The following is a 20,000-nucleotide window of genomic DNA, read 5'->3' on the forward strand; positions in this document are numbered from 1 at the left end:
GCGGTTTGGAGTCTTGCACGGGCAAGGGCACGGGGCGTGCCATGGGAGGGGGCGGCGGCGGGGGCAGCATTGGGGTGGGCAAGAACGGGTTGTGCACCTTTCCCTGACTGCTGCCATTGGGCTGAAGAGAGAGAGCAGGTTGAGAAATGTCAACACATATGCCAAGCACACACAACTCTGGACCTGCATCAACACTCAGACACACACACACACACACACACACACACACACACACACACACACACACACACACACACACACACACACACACACACCTCTGGGCCTGCGTCAACACTCAGAGACACACACACACAGAACTCTAGACCGGCATCAACATTCAGACACACACACACACACACACACACACACACAACTCTGGACCTGCATCAACACTCAGAAACACACACCTCAGACACACACCTCCCTCTAACTGGTGCTGTTGGGCTGGGGGAGTAATAGAGAAGATCCTAAAAAAAAGAAATGCAAACCTTACCAACGCAGAACAACAGTCCAATGAATATTACTCCTACATGTTTTCTCATTTAAACACACAAACAACTGTCCTATAGCACAAAGACACACATCACTAGGGCACGCTCTGGATGGCCCCTTCAACAGAAGGCTGAGAGGAGATTTGAGCCGGTTGGAAGAGGCGTGGTTCAGACAGGGCTCAGCATTTTCTGTCTCCTCCAGCCCATAAACTATTCTGCTGCTCTGCACACTCCTCGCCTTATAATCTATGACCCCACCAGCAGCCACCAACAGCAGGAAAGGGAGAGGGGAAGATGGAGAGAAAGAGAGAGGGGGGAGAGAGAGAGAGAGAGAGAAAGAGAGAAAGGGAGGAGGAGGAGGAATGCTACAGGGTCATTCCTCGCTGGCCACTCAGATTTATGCCAGCCTCTATGTGTGTGTGTGCTTGTGTCTGTGTGTGTCTGTGTTTGAGTGTGTGTGTGTGTGTGTGTGTGTGTGTGTGTGTGTGTGTGTGTGTGTGTGTGTGTGTTTGAGTGTGTGTGTGTGTGTGTGTGTGTGTGTGTGTGTGTGTGTGTGTGTGTGTGTGTGTGTGTGTGTGTGTGTGTGTGTGTGTTTGTGTGTGTGTGTGAAAGAGAGAGAGAGAGCTAATACAGCACTTTCAGGGAGCTCACGTAAACACTCTTCATCTCCTGAATTGGATAGTACAATAGATGCCGCAATACCAGCACCATGGAAACACACACAAACATGTCACATGGCTCTCACACACTCCAATTAATGCACCTCATTAGTGTGTTGTAACTTTACAAATTGTAATTATTTAAAATCTTTTTCAGAGCCTCTACATGTGCATCTGAGAACTCCTCTTCAGTTAAATGCCCCTCGCTCTGACGCGGCCCACATCGCTGTCAGAATTAACAGTAATTACTGATTAGTATCTGCATTAGACTTCAGACTTTTATCAGAGAGAGAGAGAGAGACAGAGAGAGAGAGAGAGAGAGAGAGAGAGAGAGAGAGAGAGAGAGAGAGAGAGAGAGAGAGAGAGAGAGAGAGTGCGCGTTTGTGTGTGGAGACACAAATGCACACAGAAAGTCAAATTCATGCAAAGTGTGAGCAAAAACGTTGCTCATGAAACCTGCATTGTATTGATTCAGCGTCTAGACACATATCAGCTTTCTGAGGGCAGATATTGTGAGAAACATGTAGACGCATCTTGTGACTTCCTTGCCTACAATGTGAAAGTGCGCACACACACACACACACACACACTGCTCTCAGGCAACTATATACTACACTGTGCTACCCCACCCAAACATACAGTAGAGGCATATCAGTGCTCAGACACTGTAAGGTTCACTGACATTTTCTGTTCAGCTTGTGCACATCTGATACGTCTGAAAATCTGCTACAGTATGATTAAGCCTGAGCAGAAAATACAAACAATGTGTCTGTGCATACGCAAGCAGACGGGAGCTTTGAGAAGTGCTCTGAGGGAGAGAGGGAAACAGAGAGAAAGTGTGTATGTGTTTGTGTGCGAGAGAGAGAGAGAGAGAGAGAGAGAGAGAGAGAGAGAGAGAGAGCATGGTAAGCAATAGGGGACCATAATAAGAGGGAGATTGGGGGTGTCATCAATGTAAACACGTGACCTTAAAACAGTGACGGAGGGGGCAGAGAGATCCATAGGCAGAGATGAGATGTAGGGAATGAGAAAGAGACTATACAAAAACAATAGAGGGGGAGAGAGATAGTGATCAAGATGAGCGAGAGAGATAGAGGGCAAAGGGAGAAGAATGGGGGGCAGGGTGTACGTAAAATGCTCCTTCTTACATTAAGGAAGCCCACCTGTCCACCTTGCTGACTACTGTCAGGGCAAACAAGTTGGACAAACTCCTTGAGGGTCTCCTGTGGATGGTAGCGGATGGCCGGGTGGGAGAAGTACGAGCCAGGCTGCTGGATGATGGGCGACGTCGGGAAGTGCAGACTAGAAGGCGTGGCATGGGGACTTGCTGCAGGAGAGAGAGAAAGAGACAGACAGAGAGAGAGGGGGGGAGAGAGAGGGAGGGGGGAGAGAGAGAGGAGGGGGAGTGAGGGATAGAAAAAAGGGAAGAAAGTTGTTAGTGACGAAGTGCTGCACTGAGTGGTAGGGGTTGGCTTAAAAAAAACACATAGGGAGGCAGGTCTGATTTACAATTTACCAACAATTTCACACACACACACACACACACACACACACACACACACACACACACACACACACAGCATCATCAGGACAGCAGGGATACATGCAGATGGTCAGACAGAAAGGTGTCAGTCTCCTCCCAGTAGATGGTAAAGCAGGTACACACTCGTGTCCATGCCAACTGCGGACAAACGCACTCACAGACACAAATGACACGCTGCTATGAGGTGATCTTTTTGCAGCGATGAGGGCACTTTTATTAGGTTCTTTAAACATGTGAGTGTGAGCTCTTTAGACATCTGCAGACACCACAGAAACACAACCCCATCAGCAGCTCACACAGCAGGCACAACACCAGTGACCCAACATCACCATCACACACAACCAGGGTTACACACCACCCAGCAAACCAATAACACACACAACCAGGGTTACACACCACCCAGCCAACCAATAACACACACAACCAGGGTTACACACCACCACGTCAACCACCAACACACACCACACACCACCCAGTCAACCAATAACGCACACAACCAGGGTAACACACCACCACGTCAACCACCAACACACCACACACCACCCAGTCAACCACCAACACAGTCATCTGTCATCACCCCACTACTAACACTACCCAACTATCATCATCACTAAAGCCTCAACACACCAACACCAATCCATTATAATAACCAAAGCAAGAAGTCCTGCATGATAGCACAATTAAAAACCTACTACTTCCAGGGTATCACGCTCTCCACAGAACAGGACACAATGCTGTGCTTCAGGCACCTTTCTCCTCAGGACAAGCTTGCATTTCAGTGGACTTTACACGCTCAAAAACAAATCAAAATAAACAGTAGCAAAAGGAGTGCCCTTTTGTTGATCTCTGCTATCCTCAGGCCTGTTGGCTGTGATGCCTAACTGGAGGAAATGGTGTTTGTGTGTGTTTGTGTGTGTTTGTGAGTGTTTGTGTGTGTGTGTGTGTGTGTGTGTGTGTGTGTGTGTGTGTGTGTGTGTGTGTGTGTGTGTGTGTGTGTGTGTGAATGTTTGAGATTGACAGTACCGTAATGGATTGAGGCTTATCAGCTATTTAATTGTAACCGGCACAATCTAATTACCCTGCTCTTAATTGAGGTAATATTCGGTTATTGGTTATTAGTATAATGCTTGAGCCTAACTGTGTGCGGTCTTTAAGCTGTGATGTATTATGGCTCAACTAATAAGTCTTTACACCCCTCCCACCCCCAGCAGCCAACCCCAACCTTTCAATATCAGCAGCGAGTGTGTGCGTGCTCGTGCGCTCTCTCTCTTTCCATGGGGTGGGGGGGGGAGAAGATGGTAAGCTGATACTCCATAAACATTGTTAAAGCCACAGCTCAGTGCTGCAGTAATTCACTTAAGTTTGCTGTGATTTATGGCTCTGTCAATAGGGGGTGACTGGAAACGGCGGACGCCATTGCTGCAATGTAGGCATTGTATTTACAGTAATAATAGAATGGATGGCTTCTGTTTTGCCCTTCCCTCCTCTTTCTCCGCCTTCTCTCCCTCGCTCCGTCTTTTCATGTCCTGTCTTTTGTCTGGAGTCAGGAATGTGAACTTTAGAGAGCTCTGGGCGGGGGGGGGGGGGGGGGGAGCAGATGCAGGGAGTACAGCCCCTAAACCACACTTCCAACAGACTGACACACACAGACACACACACACACACACACACACAAGTGAGAGGCAGTGGTGCAGTGACTCTCCCTTACACCAGCTGCCTGGGTCCAGTCCCATCTCCCTCTCTCTAACACACACACTCTTCCACCCTTCCACCCGCTGCCTGGGTCTAGTCCCAATATGTTTGTGTGTATCTCTCACTCACTCTCTATTACAAACACACTCTTTCAAATTCATACACTCATCCAGTCCATCTCTCTCTCTCTCTCTCTCTCTCTCTCTCTCTCTCTGCATACCTCTATCGAGTGCCCATTGACTTACTCATTCTATAACTCTCCATCTCTCCCCTTCCCTGTCTTCTTCCACCATCTGTCCATCTCTGTCACAGTCTCTCTTTAGATCTGTCTCCATTTTCTCTTTCTCTCAGACATTTCTCTTCTGTATACCATTCGTTAACTGGTGTGGTCTTGAGCACTTGAAGCAGTAAAGCCAATCAGGTAGAAAAGGAAAGAACGTTTTTCCCTTCTTGTCTTTCCTATGAAAGAAAGAGAGCACTTCAGGTCACAGGTTTGGGAGGCTGAGCAGAGCTGCGTCAACCGTCTCTGGAAATCGCTGACACCATCCATAACCTCAGTCTTACACTTAATGAAACACTTGGTGCACATGTGCTTTCTGCTGGGCACTTCTAAGATGTGGATCCAATTGGCTGAGCTGCGCTTTCCTTGGAGACACATGTTGAGACGAGATGATGTTACACATCAAAGCCAAAAGAAAACTATGATTTAAACACACCACCCTGCTACACTGGCTACCAGCACCATATTTGAGTTGCTCACGAGTCAATCCAAAATCCTCCCAAAAACACCCTGAGTCTGAGACTGTGCGGCTCTACAGACCCGCTCGATCCAAGTGATGGAGGGCTGACTACTCACGTACGGGTAAAGCAGCTCCCATATTCAGCTCCTCACTGTGGGCTTTGCCCTCCAGCCATCAGACCAAGATAAGGGATTGCAGTGGACTGGGTGACCACCCATCATATCTCTGGCCTCTTCCCAGCATGTCTTAGTGCAACTTAACGCTGTCAAAGACATCCAGTGTCAATTATGCAAATAGCACTAGTCAGTCATAATATAAAAAAAACTCTCTTCTATTTTTTCTCCTTCTGTTTTGGCAACTAAATGCATTCCAGAATGATTGTCAATTACTTAAATGGCTTGCTTACATCATGTAGTGCATCATTTAATGATGGATGTTTGGAGAGAGAAGGGGCCAGTCACCAAAGTTCCACTGTGTTTCAGAGATTAGCTCACAATGACAACACTTCTACAGAGCCTTTTGAGGCAAACCTACACACACACACACACACACACACACACACACACACACACACACACACACACATATTTCTTCGCATGCAGTGTCATTATCTGGATAATTTCCAGAATATTATGGTGCAGTGTCTATTTCTGATCTAATCTTGCACACATTTTCACACACTTTCCCCATCAGGTGATGTTTATGGCCCCTGTCATATGGACCTCTACTGTTCCTCCTCTCCCCCTCCACTGATCCTCTATCTGAAGCCTTCTGTGATGAATCATGGGTGTGATATGCCAGCGTGGTTGAGAGATCTAGACCTGTGCAGGCTGGGGAGATAGCAAAGCTTGTAACTACAACCTGCACAAGTCACAATCTCAAAACAAGGCGGCACACTTTTAAAGTCTATTGAAAGACATGTCAAACAAACAGGCAACTCTTTTGACCAGTCTGAGCCTTTGTTGTTTTTAGCTGTGACTACATCATACTATCATAAATCGCTTGACATCATATGACCCCTGCTGTGCTGACAGGCTGACCACGGTGGTAAGAGTCTCTTGGCTGAAATGAGAGACAGTGGAACCTGATGTCCTCCTTCAAGTAAGGAAATAAACTGCAGACAACCATAAGCCATGCCCACCCCCTCCCCCACCTCCACCCCCCAGACATGAGACACACAAGGGCAGTAGGGGCTCTCTGAGCTGACCTGCAGGGGCTCTGAGAGGCACACATATCTCAGGGCAAATATAGAGAGGGTACTGACAGGAAGGCTGGGCTGCACTGTGGACCAGACAGGGGAAAAGGGAGCCAGAGCAGGGGAGTGGAGAGCGGTCACTATGGTGCGCCCGCATTAAGGCTGCAGCCAGCGCATTAAAAAGCACAGGATTAGTTCCACTTTACAAATCGCATTGCTTCACTGATTTTATTTCCCCCCTGCATCTTTTGAGGGTTTTTTTTCTTGTGCTTCTCCTTTGGCTGCCAACTTTCCTTGAAGAAGATATACAATCCAGGCGGTGGATTACCGGAGTAATGCAGGAGGTGATAAAAGACTCTTTTATTTGGCTGCCGTGTTTGTGTGACCAGAGGCAGCAACAGGTCCTAGCTGTGCTGCCTATACCACACTTACAGGGAGCGAGAGACAGACAGGTCCTAGCTGTGCTGCCTATACCACACTTACAGGGAGCGAGAGACAGACAGGTCCTAGCTGTGCGCCTATACCACACTTACAGGGAGTGAGAGACAGACAGGTCCTAGCTGTGCTGCCTATACCACACTTACAGGGAGCGAGAGACAGACAGGTCCTAGCTGTGCTGCCTATACCAAGGTAGACGAGTGCAGTGTTTCGTATGTGAGGCCCCAATCTTGACCAAACCAAACTACTTTAAATGGATTGCAGATGCAGGACCCCCTCCCTCTCACAAATAAGATGACAACCTGTACTTGTGTGGTTTGAAGCCTAGTGTTTTTTTTTTTTTTTAAGTGTCAAATATAAAATCCCAAATATGACAGTGATTCCACTTACTGACACACCCTAATCCCACTGCTCTCACCCCCTCGGCTTATGGGGTTTTATTATTTAGGTCAAAATATTATTGTATATCAAGCCTTTAATCTTTTAAATGTGCACTTTCCCCCTGATTTTTGGTTTCTTTATTCCATAACAGATGGAATACATTAATAAAAACGAATGTTGCAGTGTAAGAAGGCCTTCTTCCTGAGACAGACCAGGCAGGCCCTCTCAGAAACTCTCTTTTTTCACGCACATGAATTTGCTCATAGCAACATTTATTCAGTTTGATGGATGTTTTGCAATATTCCATAATGGATGCTTTCCAATATTCCCGTTCTGCTCAGCGACCTTGGAAGGCTGGCTCAGGCCGGCGCTCGCTGGCAGCCTGGAAATGTGAGACATGGAGCGCCACGAATAGCTCACGCCCCGCGCCCCTCCCACGTCTTCTACCATCCAGGGGGTCAAGCAGAGTTTATTTTCTTTTAATCTGTCACAGCTGAGAGACTTTGTCAAGCAACAGTGCATGGAGAACTCAAGGGCCTGTGTGTTTATAATCAGCCAGGTTTACCTACTGTGGTGATCCCACACAGGGGAGCGCGGAGGACCCTGAGGTGGAGTTAGAACCACGCCAGCACCTCATTGATCAAATAAGCACACAAGCACTGCTGGAGCTGCACCACACCACAGAGTTTAGATGAGTATTCATGGCAAATGCAAACAAATAAGGCTGGGCAGGGTGCAGGGAAATAGGCTTTAGCTGCTGAGATCAGTGGATTACTCTTCAATGCCTTAACACTCACAAAGAGGAGTCACCCTCACTCGCCATGATGGGAGAATCACGCACACAAACAAACACACACACGCACACACACACACCATCATGACCACTGCTGGCCAGCTGTGTGGACACACAGGAGGAGTGTACCGAGAAGTGGACCCCTCTTGCAGTACTGAGGCTGGGACTGCAGAAACAGTGTGGAGAGGTGGGTGGGGGGTGGAGAGAGGGGCCAAGTCAAGTGGGAGGTGAGGGGTTGAGTGGGACCTCACCTCTGGGTCCTGTAATGACAGGCCGATGATGGTGTGTGAAAGCCGTTCTGGGGGAGGAGCTCTGCTGGGGCACGGGGCTGATGAAACCAGACTTCTCTGACTTCTTTAATGTGGTAGGCGATGGCATCCCTGGCAAGAATGATTGATAAGTGCAATTTAATAATGCAAGGACATGGAGACACAAGCCTGGAGCACAGGTGGGAGGGAGAGAGGGGGGAGGGAGAGGGGCGTGTGTCTGAGGACGCTCGGGATCCAACAGAGTGGAGCATACGGCTCTGTCAGGGCGCATTACAAGGGGAACATGTTTTCAATAGGCTGCTCGGGTTCAACAGCAGCTTCTGCTCTTTGCTGTCTGTGTCTTTATTCTTTGAGCCGGGAGTGTGAAAGCCAAATGTTGAGCCGTTTGCAAATGTTAATTTTCCATTAGTGTTGAATGAAGTATGGCTGATTCTCTTGTGTGGTTTAAATATAAGATGTGAGGCATGTTGACAAAATCAGTTTCATCACTTAAAGTACTCTTTGACTCTTCATGAGTCTTTTATGCAAACAAAATGAATAAATAAGGTAAAGTGTAGCCACTTGTTAAAGCAGGTCAGAGCTAAACATCACTTTAATGACTCTTTTACATCCATCCAATTAACGGAGCAATCCTCTCATTCTATCTAAGGTGTACTACACTTCAACAGGGCCACTTCCAGATAAAGGACTATTTATTTGCAAGTCTTGAAGAAGCCTGTTTGAAGCCGGATGTGAAACTGACTAAGTGACAGATGTGAGATAAACTGAGTGAAAATGAGCATTCATAATGAGGTACTTCATTGGTCAAAATGGACATGAGACTATGATCTTAATGTCACAGACTGATGGAGGCATAACCCTGATTCTTAACTTAACTTGCCCTTTTCAGATAAACATCTTGTTTTTAAGAGGTTAGTTGATGAATTTAAAATGATTTTGAAATTTAGCCCAGGCCACATTTGTGGGTAGGATGGATGGGTGAAATAATGGGTGAAATAATGAAAATCAGGACAGAAATGGAGTGGGTGTAAACATTATGGTGAAACAGAGAGAGTGGGGGTTAGAGGCAGATGGTGAAGGGACAGGTTAGGGCGTTGCAGAAGCACACAACATTGGCACACATTCACAGTCTAACAGGCAGCTTTGTTGGGCCCAGCTCACAAGAGCAGGGGCTCACACACATGAGACACTGACAGGGGAGCATCAGGGCACGCAGCAGACAGCATGCAGAGAGAGGTACGCTGTTTCTCAGCCTTACGGCCATTCAGTCTCTCTACACCCCATATACCTTACTCTAAAAGTTTGACAACTTTAATTTATTAATTTTATTCATGCAAACGCATCTCATCCAAATATCAAGTCTGTATTTCAAAAAAGAAATTGTCTGCTGCTGAAGCTTCCCTTGTCTTCACACATGATGGTTTTCTTTAGAGCTATCTAAGTTAACCTGGTAACCAATTTGAAGAGTCTAATACATTTGACTTGTGTAAGAAGCTGCATTTTACTTTAGAGCTCTTACAAATGCTGTAGGCATTTAGTTTGACACCAACTAGTGTACAGCCTCCTGGAAGACTTCATGTTAGTGCAACAGGAACAAGGAAACTAATACAAGCTGCCTTCATCCAAGAATCTGTCCATCAAAACCCTCACTCACTCCCTTTACCAAGCTTCACAGACAAGTTCATACAACGCTCGAAAATGAATTTAGCAGCCAGAATTGAATTATCTCAGGATAAACCTTTTCCTAATCTTTTTACCCCACCCCTTACCATTTCTCCCCCTGTCCACACTCCTCTTTTGGCCTTACATAAGATGCAAACATGCATTCCAGCATTCCACAGCATGACAGCATGCACCTCACGACAGGCTTAGGTGATTCACAGAGTCTGTTTCTAACGGCCTCAAGAGCCCTTGATTTGGGCTGTGATAATTCTCACTTAAGGGAGTGTATGCAGGCCTGTGTGTTGGCTTGTGTGGCACAGATCTAAACATGTGTGTCATGTGTGGGTGTGGAGAGGGGGCTACTATGGGTGTGTGGATGTCTGGAAAAGTCTTGGTTTCTTCAGCTCAGACCTTGCAGACCCCTTCCCATTTCAGGCTTAAAGAAGCAGAGAGTGAACGAGAGAGAGAGAGAGAGAGAAATAGAGAGAGAGAGAGAGAAAGAGAGAGATATAGAAAGAGAGAGAGAGAGAGAGAGAGAGAAAGAGAGAGATATAGAAAGAGAGAGAGAGAGAGAGAGAGAGAAAGAGAGAAGTGTGCTGAATTGCCCATTTTGACATTGAAATCTTCATCCTCAAGTCTAAACCAAAGGTTTGTATATCTTTCAAAGATAAAGTTTTACTGAGATTGCAGAAGGAACCACATGAACTAGGAGTTTGACAGTGTATGCACACTTACTAGCCACCTCCAAACATGTACACACATGTACACACACACACACACACACACACACACACACACACACACACACACACACACACAAACACACACACACATACACATACACACGCACACAACTTAACAACCATCGCTAGAAAAAAACAAGCACACCAGTCAAAGGAAAGAGAGATCATGTTGGACACTTGATGTTCCAGTTAAAGCTCACATGTGAAACCCTTCATTCAGGACCAACTCAGCCTTTAAGCTCCACCCATCTCGGAAGAGCAAGAGATGGGGATGAATGAACTGACTAAAGAGAGAGAGAGAGAAAGAGAGAAAAGATGACTGAACTGACTAAAGTGTGAGAGAAAGAAAGAGAGAAAAGATGACGGAACTGACTAAACTGTGAGAGAAAGAGAAAAGTTTGTAAGGGGTTGGTGGGCAGGTCTCCTATGTTTTGCTGTGTATGTGAGAGTATGTGAGCATGTGTGTGTGTGCACATGCTTGAGTTTGTGTGTGGCTCTGTATAAGTCTGATTGCATGTATATATTCATGTGCATTTCTCTGTGTGCTTGTGCATGTTGGTATAGATGGAAGAGGGTGGCTCAACATGTGTGTGTGTGTGTGTGTGTGAGAGAGAGAGATTCAGTTTGTGTGTGAGATTCTGACTTAGTGATTGTATCTTCGTGTGTGTGTGTGTGTGTGTGTGTGTGTGTGTGTGTGTGTGTGTGTGTGTGTGTGTGTGTGTGTGTGTGTGTGTGTGTGTGTGTGTGTGTGTGTGTGTGTGTGTGTGTGTGTGTGTGTGTGTGTGTGTGTGTGTGTGTGTGTGTGTGTGTGTGTGTGAGTGACTGTGTTACTGCTACAGGGCCTGAGGAACTGGAGTGAGTAATGAACACTTGAAAAGGTTCTGTCAGTTGGAATCAAAGCGCAGCCCTACTCAGCACTTTCTCTCTTCCGCCCGGTTATTACACACTGCTGTTCCCTGTCTGTTGCCTCCTCTCTCTTTCTTTCTCTCTCTCTCCATCTCTCTGTTCTACTGCTCCTGCTCCCTTGCTCGCTCACTCCCTCACTCCCTCCTCTTCTCTCCTCCTCCCTGACAAATTGACAGGTAGCTGGACTGGTGCGAGGTGATTGGCTATCGAGCGTTCCTGCCTCACGGACGCTGTCTATCCGTCTGGTCCTGATGCGGACGCCGTCTACCCACCACATCAATCATCAACGCCAACACTCACATGGTCCCTTCCCCTCCTCCCCTCTCCCTATATCCATCTCTCTATCCTTCTTCCCCGTCCTCTCTATCTCTTCTCTTCCGTATCTTGCATCTCTCTTATTTTTTCTCTCTAGCTCTTTCAGTGTGCATCATTTTCTCTCGTTTTCTAATTTTTGTTCACTTTTGGACTATATCTCTCTTTCAGTTGTAGTATAACACAATCTGCCTCTCAGACTAGATCTCTCTTTCAGTTGTAGCCTACTTTATGACAATCTTCCTCTTAGTCTATGTTGCTTTCTGTTTCTGGGTCTCTCAGTCTTCCGTTCCCTTTTGCCTTAAACCTGCTCTCTCCTCAGTCTTCCCAGTTTCTCTCACCAAGTCATCTTAACTTCTTGTTTGAACCTGTTCCACTCCTTCTCCACTCGTTCTGTTCCTCTTATTTCTCCCTCTTTTTAACTCTTTCTCTCTTGCCAACCCTAAAACATCCAGGTGTCTCCTAACAAGTGCCAACAATCAAGGCTGCAACCTTTTCAACTTTCTTTCAGAAGAGGACTGGACACTGATGGACAGTTGATAACAACAAAGAAGGAACAGTTTAGTCAGTTGTCATTTTCCCTACTGTTGAACTTTAACTACATGAATGCCTGATGCATCCCATCATTTAGACCTAGTCCCTGGTTGCACACACAAACTGACCACCCAGCAGAACACAACCTGACATGGTTCTACCTGAGAACCACAAAGTCTGTTCAGAGAGTAGAATAGGCAACCTTCATCTGGGGTCTGGAAGTCTGTTCATCTACACCAAGTGTCCTCATACTGACCACAGTGCATGAAGACATCATGTTCCACACACAAGTGCACACACACACACACACACACACACACACACACACACACACACACACACACACACACGTGCCCACACGCAGGAGTTTACCAAGCATCTCTGAACATGAAGTGCAGACAAGCAAAGCCTTTAGACATCACACACAGATTGAGCTTTCACATTTTGAGGATTGTAACAATATAATTCGAATACAACAACAAAATAACATATGGGATACACACAGTCTACATACAAGCTACACACACATCCACACTCACATGTACACACACATGCACAAACATGCACAAAGACACACACACACATACACACACACTCACTCACACATACACTTACACACACCCACGCTCAAAAACAGCTGTCCACAAAAACACAACTTCCCATACCCCCGGGGTCAACAGGGCAACAATACCGGCAATGCAATGAAGGAAGAACACATCACCCACAGAGCTCTCCTGTGGTGCTATTCTCCATGCACTGCCTGCAGGAGAGCCTTGCCTTGGGTTCAGACTGGATTCATTCATTTGGACATCGATGCACATGAGCCGTGAACATTTCCACAAGCCATTTTTAGAGGGCAACAAGAGCTAGATGCAACCGCAACACCAACAAAGCTCTAATGGACATGAAGTCAACATGCAGAAACATTATGGTGAGACTGCAGAATGCGATTTGGCCCATGGACCTCTGCAAGAGGACACGTTCCCACTCAGAGTCACACTGGGTGGTGGTGCTGTGGAGTGGACGGGTGGAGGGCAGGTGAGGACCATCAGGACAACAGGACAAGTGGACAACAGGACAAGTGGACAACAGACTGGACAGCACAACGCACTACACCTGTTTAGGTACAGGATGTGAGGGAGAGGGGAGGGGGGTGTGTGTGGGGAGTGGGAGGACATGGAAGTGTTATTACCTTGTCTTGAGATGAACGAACTAGCTAGCGAGCCACGCAGTTTATATCCAGCTTCGAAAGATAAAAAAGGGGAGATAAGAAAAAGGGAACAAAAAAGGAAAGGAAGGAAGGAAGAAAGAAAGAAAAGGAAGAGAAGGAAGGAAAGAACAAAAGAGGAAGGGTGAATACAGTGCAGAGAAATGCTCATTACCTCATCAATTAACCATTCATGTTCCCAAAGACTGACCAGCTCTGAGGAGCAAGGCCTGCTCATGTTACACACACACACACACACACACACACACACACACACACACACACACACACACACACACACACACACACACACACACACACACACACACACACACACAGACTTACACACGTATGTGCACACACAGTCCACAGACACATTGAGAATCACAAAAATACACACACACATGCAAACATACACATACAGAACTAATTCTCTCAAGAGAGGGCCATAACCTGGAAGCCCCCTTCTAGTTTATGCCGACATGCATGCAGTTACAACAAGCTCACACAATGAGACACACACATACACACACACACACACAAAGAGACACACGAACACACCCTTCCCTGAGGGTAGGCTACTCTTGTGATGCTATGCTCTGAGGAAATATTGAGGCATTGTGAAAAAGGTATTGAGGAGAGCGAGGGTAACAGGAGCCATTCTCTCTGAAAGCTCTGCTTCTTCTCCCTGAGCAGAATCCCCCGTTTCCATCTGAGGCATGACCTCATACAGCGCTGGCTGAATGGGGGACAGGTTATGGAGATGGCTATCTGCCTATCTAAGGACATGAGCGTCTTTGTCAAATCTGGGACACGACGCATAGGGTAGACGGCAGGACGGGCTGGTTTTGTGAATGTCTGCGTGTGTGTGTTTGTGTGTGTGGAGATCAGGTGACAGAGCTAAGGGCAGTGTCACCTGCTACCTGTCCACCAGTTACCACCCAGACATCAGCACCACTGGAGCTCTTACCAGTCCAGAGGTTTCATGGACACTCACACACACACACACACACACACACACACACACACACACACACACTCACACACACACATTATATAGTTGTGGTTATGACTGAAGGGGTTGAATTTAATGTTTAAGGCCATGATTAAAACTGGTTTCTCGGATCTAAAATTGAGCCATCAACATGTTGTTCATAATGATTGCATTGCCAATTTAAAGACAAAAAGGACAAAATCAGTCTTTTTGCAAATGGGCTTTGTGTATGAGGAGAGACACTGAGGGAGGGACAGGGAGAAAGATAAAAACTGGGAAGAAAATAAGAAATAGGCAGAGGTGAAGAAGGGAGGGAGAAGGCAGGAGAATGGGAAAGGGGGAGAGCATGAAAGAGAGAGAGAGGGAGAGAGGCTGACAGAATATACTTCAGAGTGGGACAGATTTACAGTCTCTCTCTCAGAGGCACTGCGGCTGTTTTCACAAAGGCACCCCTCCCAGTCCTTACAAATACACACAGACACACAAACACTCAAACACAAAAACACATGCACACAAACATACATACACACATGTACACAAGTACACACACACAATACCGGACAATTCGGTTCAGTTCTGAGACAGCTTCTATGGTGTGTGTGTGTGTGGTATCTTGTACGAGGAGGAATGTTTCGCTGGGAATAGGAGTGATTGGTGAATGAGTTGGTTGTGATGCTTAATATGAACTCTGAAAGTGTGTGTGTGCCTGTGAGCGTGTGAGTGTGTGTGTGCGTTTGCGTGTGTGTGTGTGAAATCTCAGAATGACCATAGAGAAGACTAGAAGTTTCTACAAACATCCACACCTATTGTGAGCACCATCTTGCAAACATGCACGGAATATATAGAGGGGGGCATTTAAAACAAAACTAAATTGACACTACACACAGCTACGCACGGAGACATTTACGTAACACACACCAAACACATGATCACACCACACCACAAACACACACATAAGCAGTTCGCCCTGGGACAGAAGCACAGACCTACCTTGTATAAGCGACCTTGGGTTACTTGAAAGGCGCTATATAAAACTAAGTTATTATTATTATATGTAAAAAAATAAAAAATGTGTGCCAATGCGTGTATGACAATGTAACTGAGTGTGTGTCCAGACCTGTCAGCATGTCTATGCATGTTGTGTTGTAAGAATGCGTGTGCATAAGAATCTGTGTGTATGTTTGTGAGTGAATAAGTGAGGAGGTCTGTGTTGGCTGCCTCTCCGCTGCTGGTACTGAGTGGATGGTGGCAGGCAATGAGGGTGGGCTGAGGTAAGGAGCCGCAGAGGCCGTGGGTAATGCCTACCTGGCTCCACCTCGTGCCAGCTGCTGGCTTGACTGCCGCTGCCCGGTGAGCGTCCCTGCCCGGGGTAGTAGGACTCCTCGCCTGGACTGTCCACCTCGTCCTCAATGCACTTAATACGCTTCGCAGAGCTGGACACACACACACACACACACACACACACACACACACACACACACACACACACACACACACACACACAAGAAAGATAAAGAAGAGTCAATGGCAAAACACACCCAGGCAAAAATGTACATTACAGTCCATCGGCTGTGTGGAACACAATAAAATGAATTGCCAAAACCAGTTTTTCTACTTTACATACATAGGTACATAGGTAGACAACCGACTGGACAGGTTCACATATACATAGGTACAGTGCCACTTTAAAGTATGTGAACCCCTTGACCACTTAGGAGTTTTCTGTTGTTTTACCATGATTTTTCATTTTTTTCATCACCAATTTTCCATAGAAGGAATGTCAGGTTTATGTTTATCATTTGCATGTACTTTTTTTAGAGGGAATTGTTTGAGTAGCCAAAAGACTACATGAAACATGGAATTAGTCCATTTCAAAAGTAAGTGAACCCCCAGCTGAATTTGTAAAGTCAAGCAGGTAACAGATTCAGTGAAACTTATTTGGGTGCTTAATTAGTCAATTAAGCAAACCGATCATCTGAGACATCCTTAGGGAAAGGTTTGGGCAACACAGATTAAAAGAGGGAGGAAACCAACCACACTACTGTAGTGCCAAGGTGTACCCACACAGATCAACAATGCCGAAAGGAAACGAGATATCCGAGAACATCAGGAAGAAGGTTCTGACAGCCCATCAGTCTTGGGAAAGCTATAAGACCATCTCCAAAAGATTCCAGCTCCATCCATCCATCCAAGACAAATAATTTAGAAATGGAGGGCATTCAACATGACCGCATCTCTGCCTAGAAGTGGACGCCCATCAAGACCATCACCAAGAAGCACCAGAAGAAGAATAAATCAGGTAAAAGTCAACCCACACATCACCTCTAAAGAGTTTCCGACCTCCCTGGCAGCATCTGGGGTAAATGTACATGGGTCTACAATCAGACGAAAATTGAATAGACATGACATTCATGATCGGGTTGCTAGAAGGAAGCCTCTGCTCTCAAGAAAGTACAAAACTGTCCGTTTCAACTTTGCCCGAGAGCACTTGGATAAACCAAAGGCCTTCTGGAAGTCCCTTCTTTAAACAGATGAGTCCGAGATAGAATTATTTTGTCACGATCAAAACCAACAATTTTCGTCTGATTGTAGACCCATGTACATTTACCCCAGATGCTGCCAGAGAGGTCCGAAACTCTTTAGAGGTGATGTGTGGGTTGACTTTTACCTGATTTATTCTTCTTCTGGTGCTTCTTGGTGATGGTCTTGATGGGCGTCCACTTCTAGGCAGAGATGCGGTCATGTTGAATACCCTCCATTTCTAAATTATTTGTCTTGGATGGATGGATGGAGCTGGAATCTTTTGGAGATGGTCTTATAGCTTTTCCAAGACTGATGGGCTGTCAGTACCTTCTTCCTGATGTTCTCGGATATCTCGTTTCCTCTCGGCATTGTTGATCTGTGTGGGTACACCTTGGCACTACATTAGTTTGGTTGGTTTCCTCTCTCTTTTAATCTGTATGGCCCAAACCTTTCCCTAAGGATGTCTCAGATGATCGGTTTGCTCAATTGACTAATTATTCACCCAAATAAGTTTCACTGAATCTGTTACCTGCTTGACTTTATCAATTCAGCTGGGGGTTCACTTACTTTTGAAATGGACTAATTCCATGTTTCATGTAGTTTTTCAGCTTCTCAAACAATTTCCTCTAAACAAGTACATGAAAATGATAAACATAAACCTGACATTTCATCTATGGAAAATTGGTGATAAAAAAATGAAAAATCATGGTAAAACAACAGAAAACGCTTAAGTCCTCAAGGGGTTCACATACTTTCAAGTGGCACTGTATGTATGGTGATATGGTGACGTACTGCGCTCTAGAAAGACAGACTTTGGAGTACTTAGATGCTAAAAGTATACTTTTACGAGACTACGAGAGAGGACAAAAATTTGACTCCCTGAAAAAGTTCCTTGAACCCCGAAAAGGTTTTTTTTCCCCATGGGAGAGGGCCTCATGTGTCTGCGTCCATATGCATGTGTCCAGGTCATGGGTCACATGTGTGTGCTCTCAGGTGCATGCATGTAGAGTGAGGACATGAAGCGTGTGCCCCTAATAGGCCCACTAGTCCTGCTGGGACCACTGGGACCTCTGTTAACTGTGTGAATGCTCCATCCCACTGTGTGTGTGTGTGTGTGCGCACACATCACTTTGTGTTTATGTGTCTCTGTAATTACTGAATAAGCCTGTGCGAGCGTCTCTGAGTATATTAATTCCTGATTCTCCCCGGAGAGCCATGTCTTTCTTGCTTTCACCTCGCCTCAAAACTCTCCTGTTTTTGCTGTCTCATGGCACACGCCAACATCCACCACTAGATTCTGCTCATTCACAGGCTGCCAATCATTCTCTCCTATCATAAGACTCTTCTATTGGTCCACCATGCTCCCAGACAAGAAACATGGATGTAGAATAGGATGTAGAATAGGACTGTTCCTTTCATGGGTGCACTGTGTCTGGTAGACTGCTCCTGACTCTACTACATTTAGATAAAGCTCTGATTGAAGTGTTTATGATGGTGTGGCTATTCTTTTGGGATGTTTAAACATGAATCATCACAGTGTAGCATGCACAGTCTCTGAAAAGAAAATATGACTGTGTGAAGCATCCCTGTCCCTTGGGAAAGTTTTGAAAACTGTGTGTGTGTGTGTCTGTGTGTGTGTGTGTGTGTGTGTGTGTGTGTGTGTGTGTGTGTGTTTGTGTGTGTGTGTGTGTGTGTGTGTGTGTGTGTGTGTGTGTGTGTGTGTGTGTGTGTGTGTGTGTGTGTGTGTGTGTGTAAAATAGGGACTCGTTAATAAGCCCTCTCTCTGGAGGAGGTAGCAGATGAATGGTAATCCTCTTTAGCGGTGGCAACTCTGACTTCAGATGAAGAGTGAAGTTAGGGATAGGGGCCGGCCCCTCAGGCTGGGTGGGGCGGGGAGGGCAGAGTGCCCACTGCAGAGGTAGTGATGAGGGAGGGAGCCTACATGCTCCAAATAATTTAACCAAAGTGTCATCCTTGTTGCTATTGCTATATCCGTGTCTATAAAAAAGTGTCTTATCTGAAGTGTATATACTAATAAAACAGTTTTTTTTTTAACTATTAACGAGTGTGTTCAAAAGGTTCCCAAGCAACATACTTGATGACTTGACAACAAATAGCCTGTTTCCAAAGCATTCCCAAACAAAAGCACAACCTTTTCATAAATCAATGTCACAAGCCTATTGTTTTGCAAAGACAGCTCTTTTGAGGGATGATCGAACCAAACAATTACATCAGTAAAGCATGTGTATATTTGCTGGTGACAGAATCAAGTGTTGTTTCAAAATGTTCATTTTCACCAAGGGTTCAAAGTCTCTTTCCGTGAGCTGGCTGTTCTATGGAATGAGCCTTGTGCGTTCTTTTTTAATTATCTGCTAATCATTTAAGAGGGAAAAGGCTGCATATTAGTTCCCCTGCTCAAGGGTCCTGCACTGGCATTTACTGCCCACAAAGGGAACCTGAAAATCAAACCTGCTGCTCGGAGGGTTGGAATCTGGTCAAAACTGACCCTCTCTTTCCCCCCTCTCTCGCACACACAAACACACACACACACAGACACATTAACACACACACACACACTTGCCTGGAAAGGGTTAGATTTGTTACACATCTTTGGTGAAAGACTCTAACTGCGAGTTATGTGTTCAAATACCCGGCCTGACATTTATTTGTTAATGTAACGTCTGCTGGTGTTTTTCAGTCATAATCACATAATTACACTGGAGCATGCAGGCACACACACACACACACACACACACACACACACACACACACACACACACTGGGCCCTTGTTCCAGATGTTTTACTTGGCACCTCTGGCCCAAGAGTCCAGCGAGCATGTTGGCTGAGCACTCTCACTACTTCCCCCTCTAAGTCTCTCTCTCCCCCTCTCTCCCTCCGTCTCACCTACTCTTACACA

At 46.0% G+C, this 20,000-nt stretch overlaps 1 protein-coding gene across 1 annotated transcript in view; it reads right to left on the minus strand.

Moving 5' to 3' along the window:
* nfia (nuclear factor I/A) overlaps window positions 1–20,000 on the minus strand; it is a 108,460-nt gene that overhangs the window by 12,003 nt on the left and 76,457 nt on the right. Inside the window, exons 5-9 of the mRNA XM_080860298.1 lie at window positions 15,865–15,992; window positions 13,551–13,601; window positions 8,184–8,312; window positions 2,299–2,477; window positions 1–121 (exon numbers count right to left, since the gene is read on the minus strand). The exon at window positions 1–121 is cut by the window's left edge and continues 45 nt beyond it. Of these exons, the coding sequence (XP_080716424.1) occupies window positions 1–121; window positions 2,299–2,477; window positions 8,184–8,312; window positions 13,551–13,601; window positions 15,865–15,992 (608 nt within the window). The remainder of the gene's footprint in view (window positions 122–2,298; window positions 2,478–8,183; window positions 8,313–13,550; window positions 13,602–15,864; window positions 15,993–20,000) is intronic.

This window comes from Sprattus sprattus (genome assembly GCF_963457725.1).
Source record: "Sprattus sprattus genome assembly, chromosome: 2".
Classification (NCBI taxonomy): domain Eukaryota; kingdom Metazoa; phylum Chordata; class Actinopteri; order Clupeiformes; family Clupeidae; genus Sprattus; species Sprattus sprattus.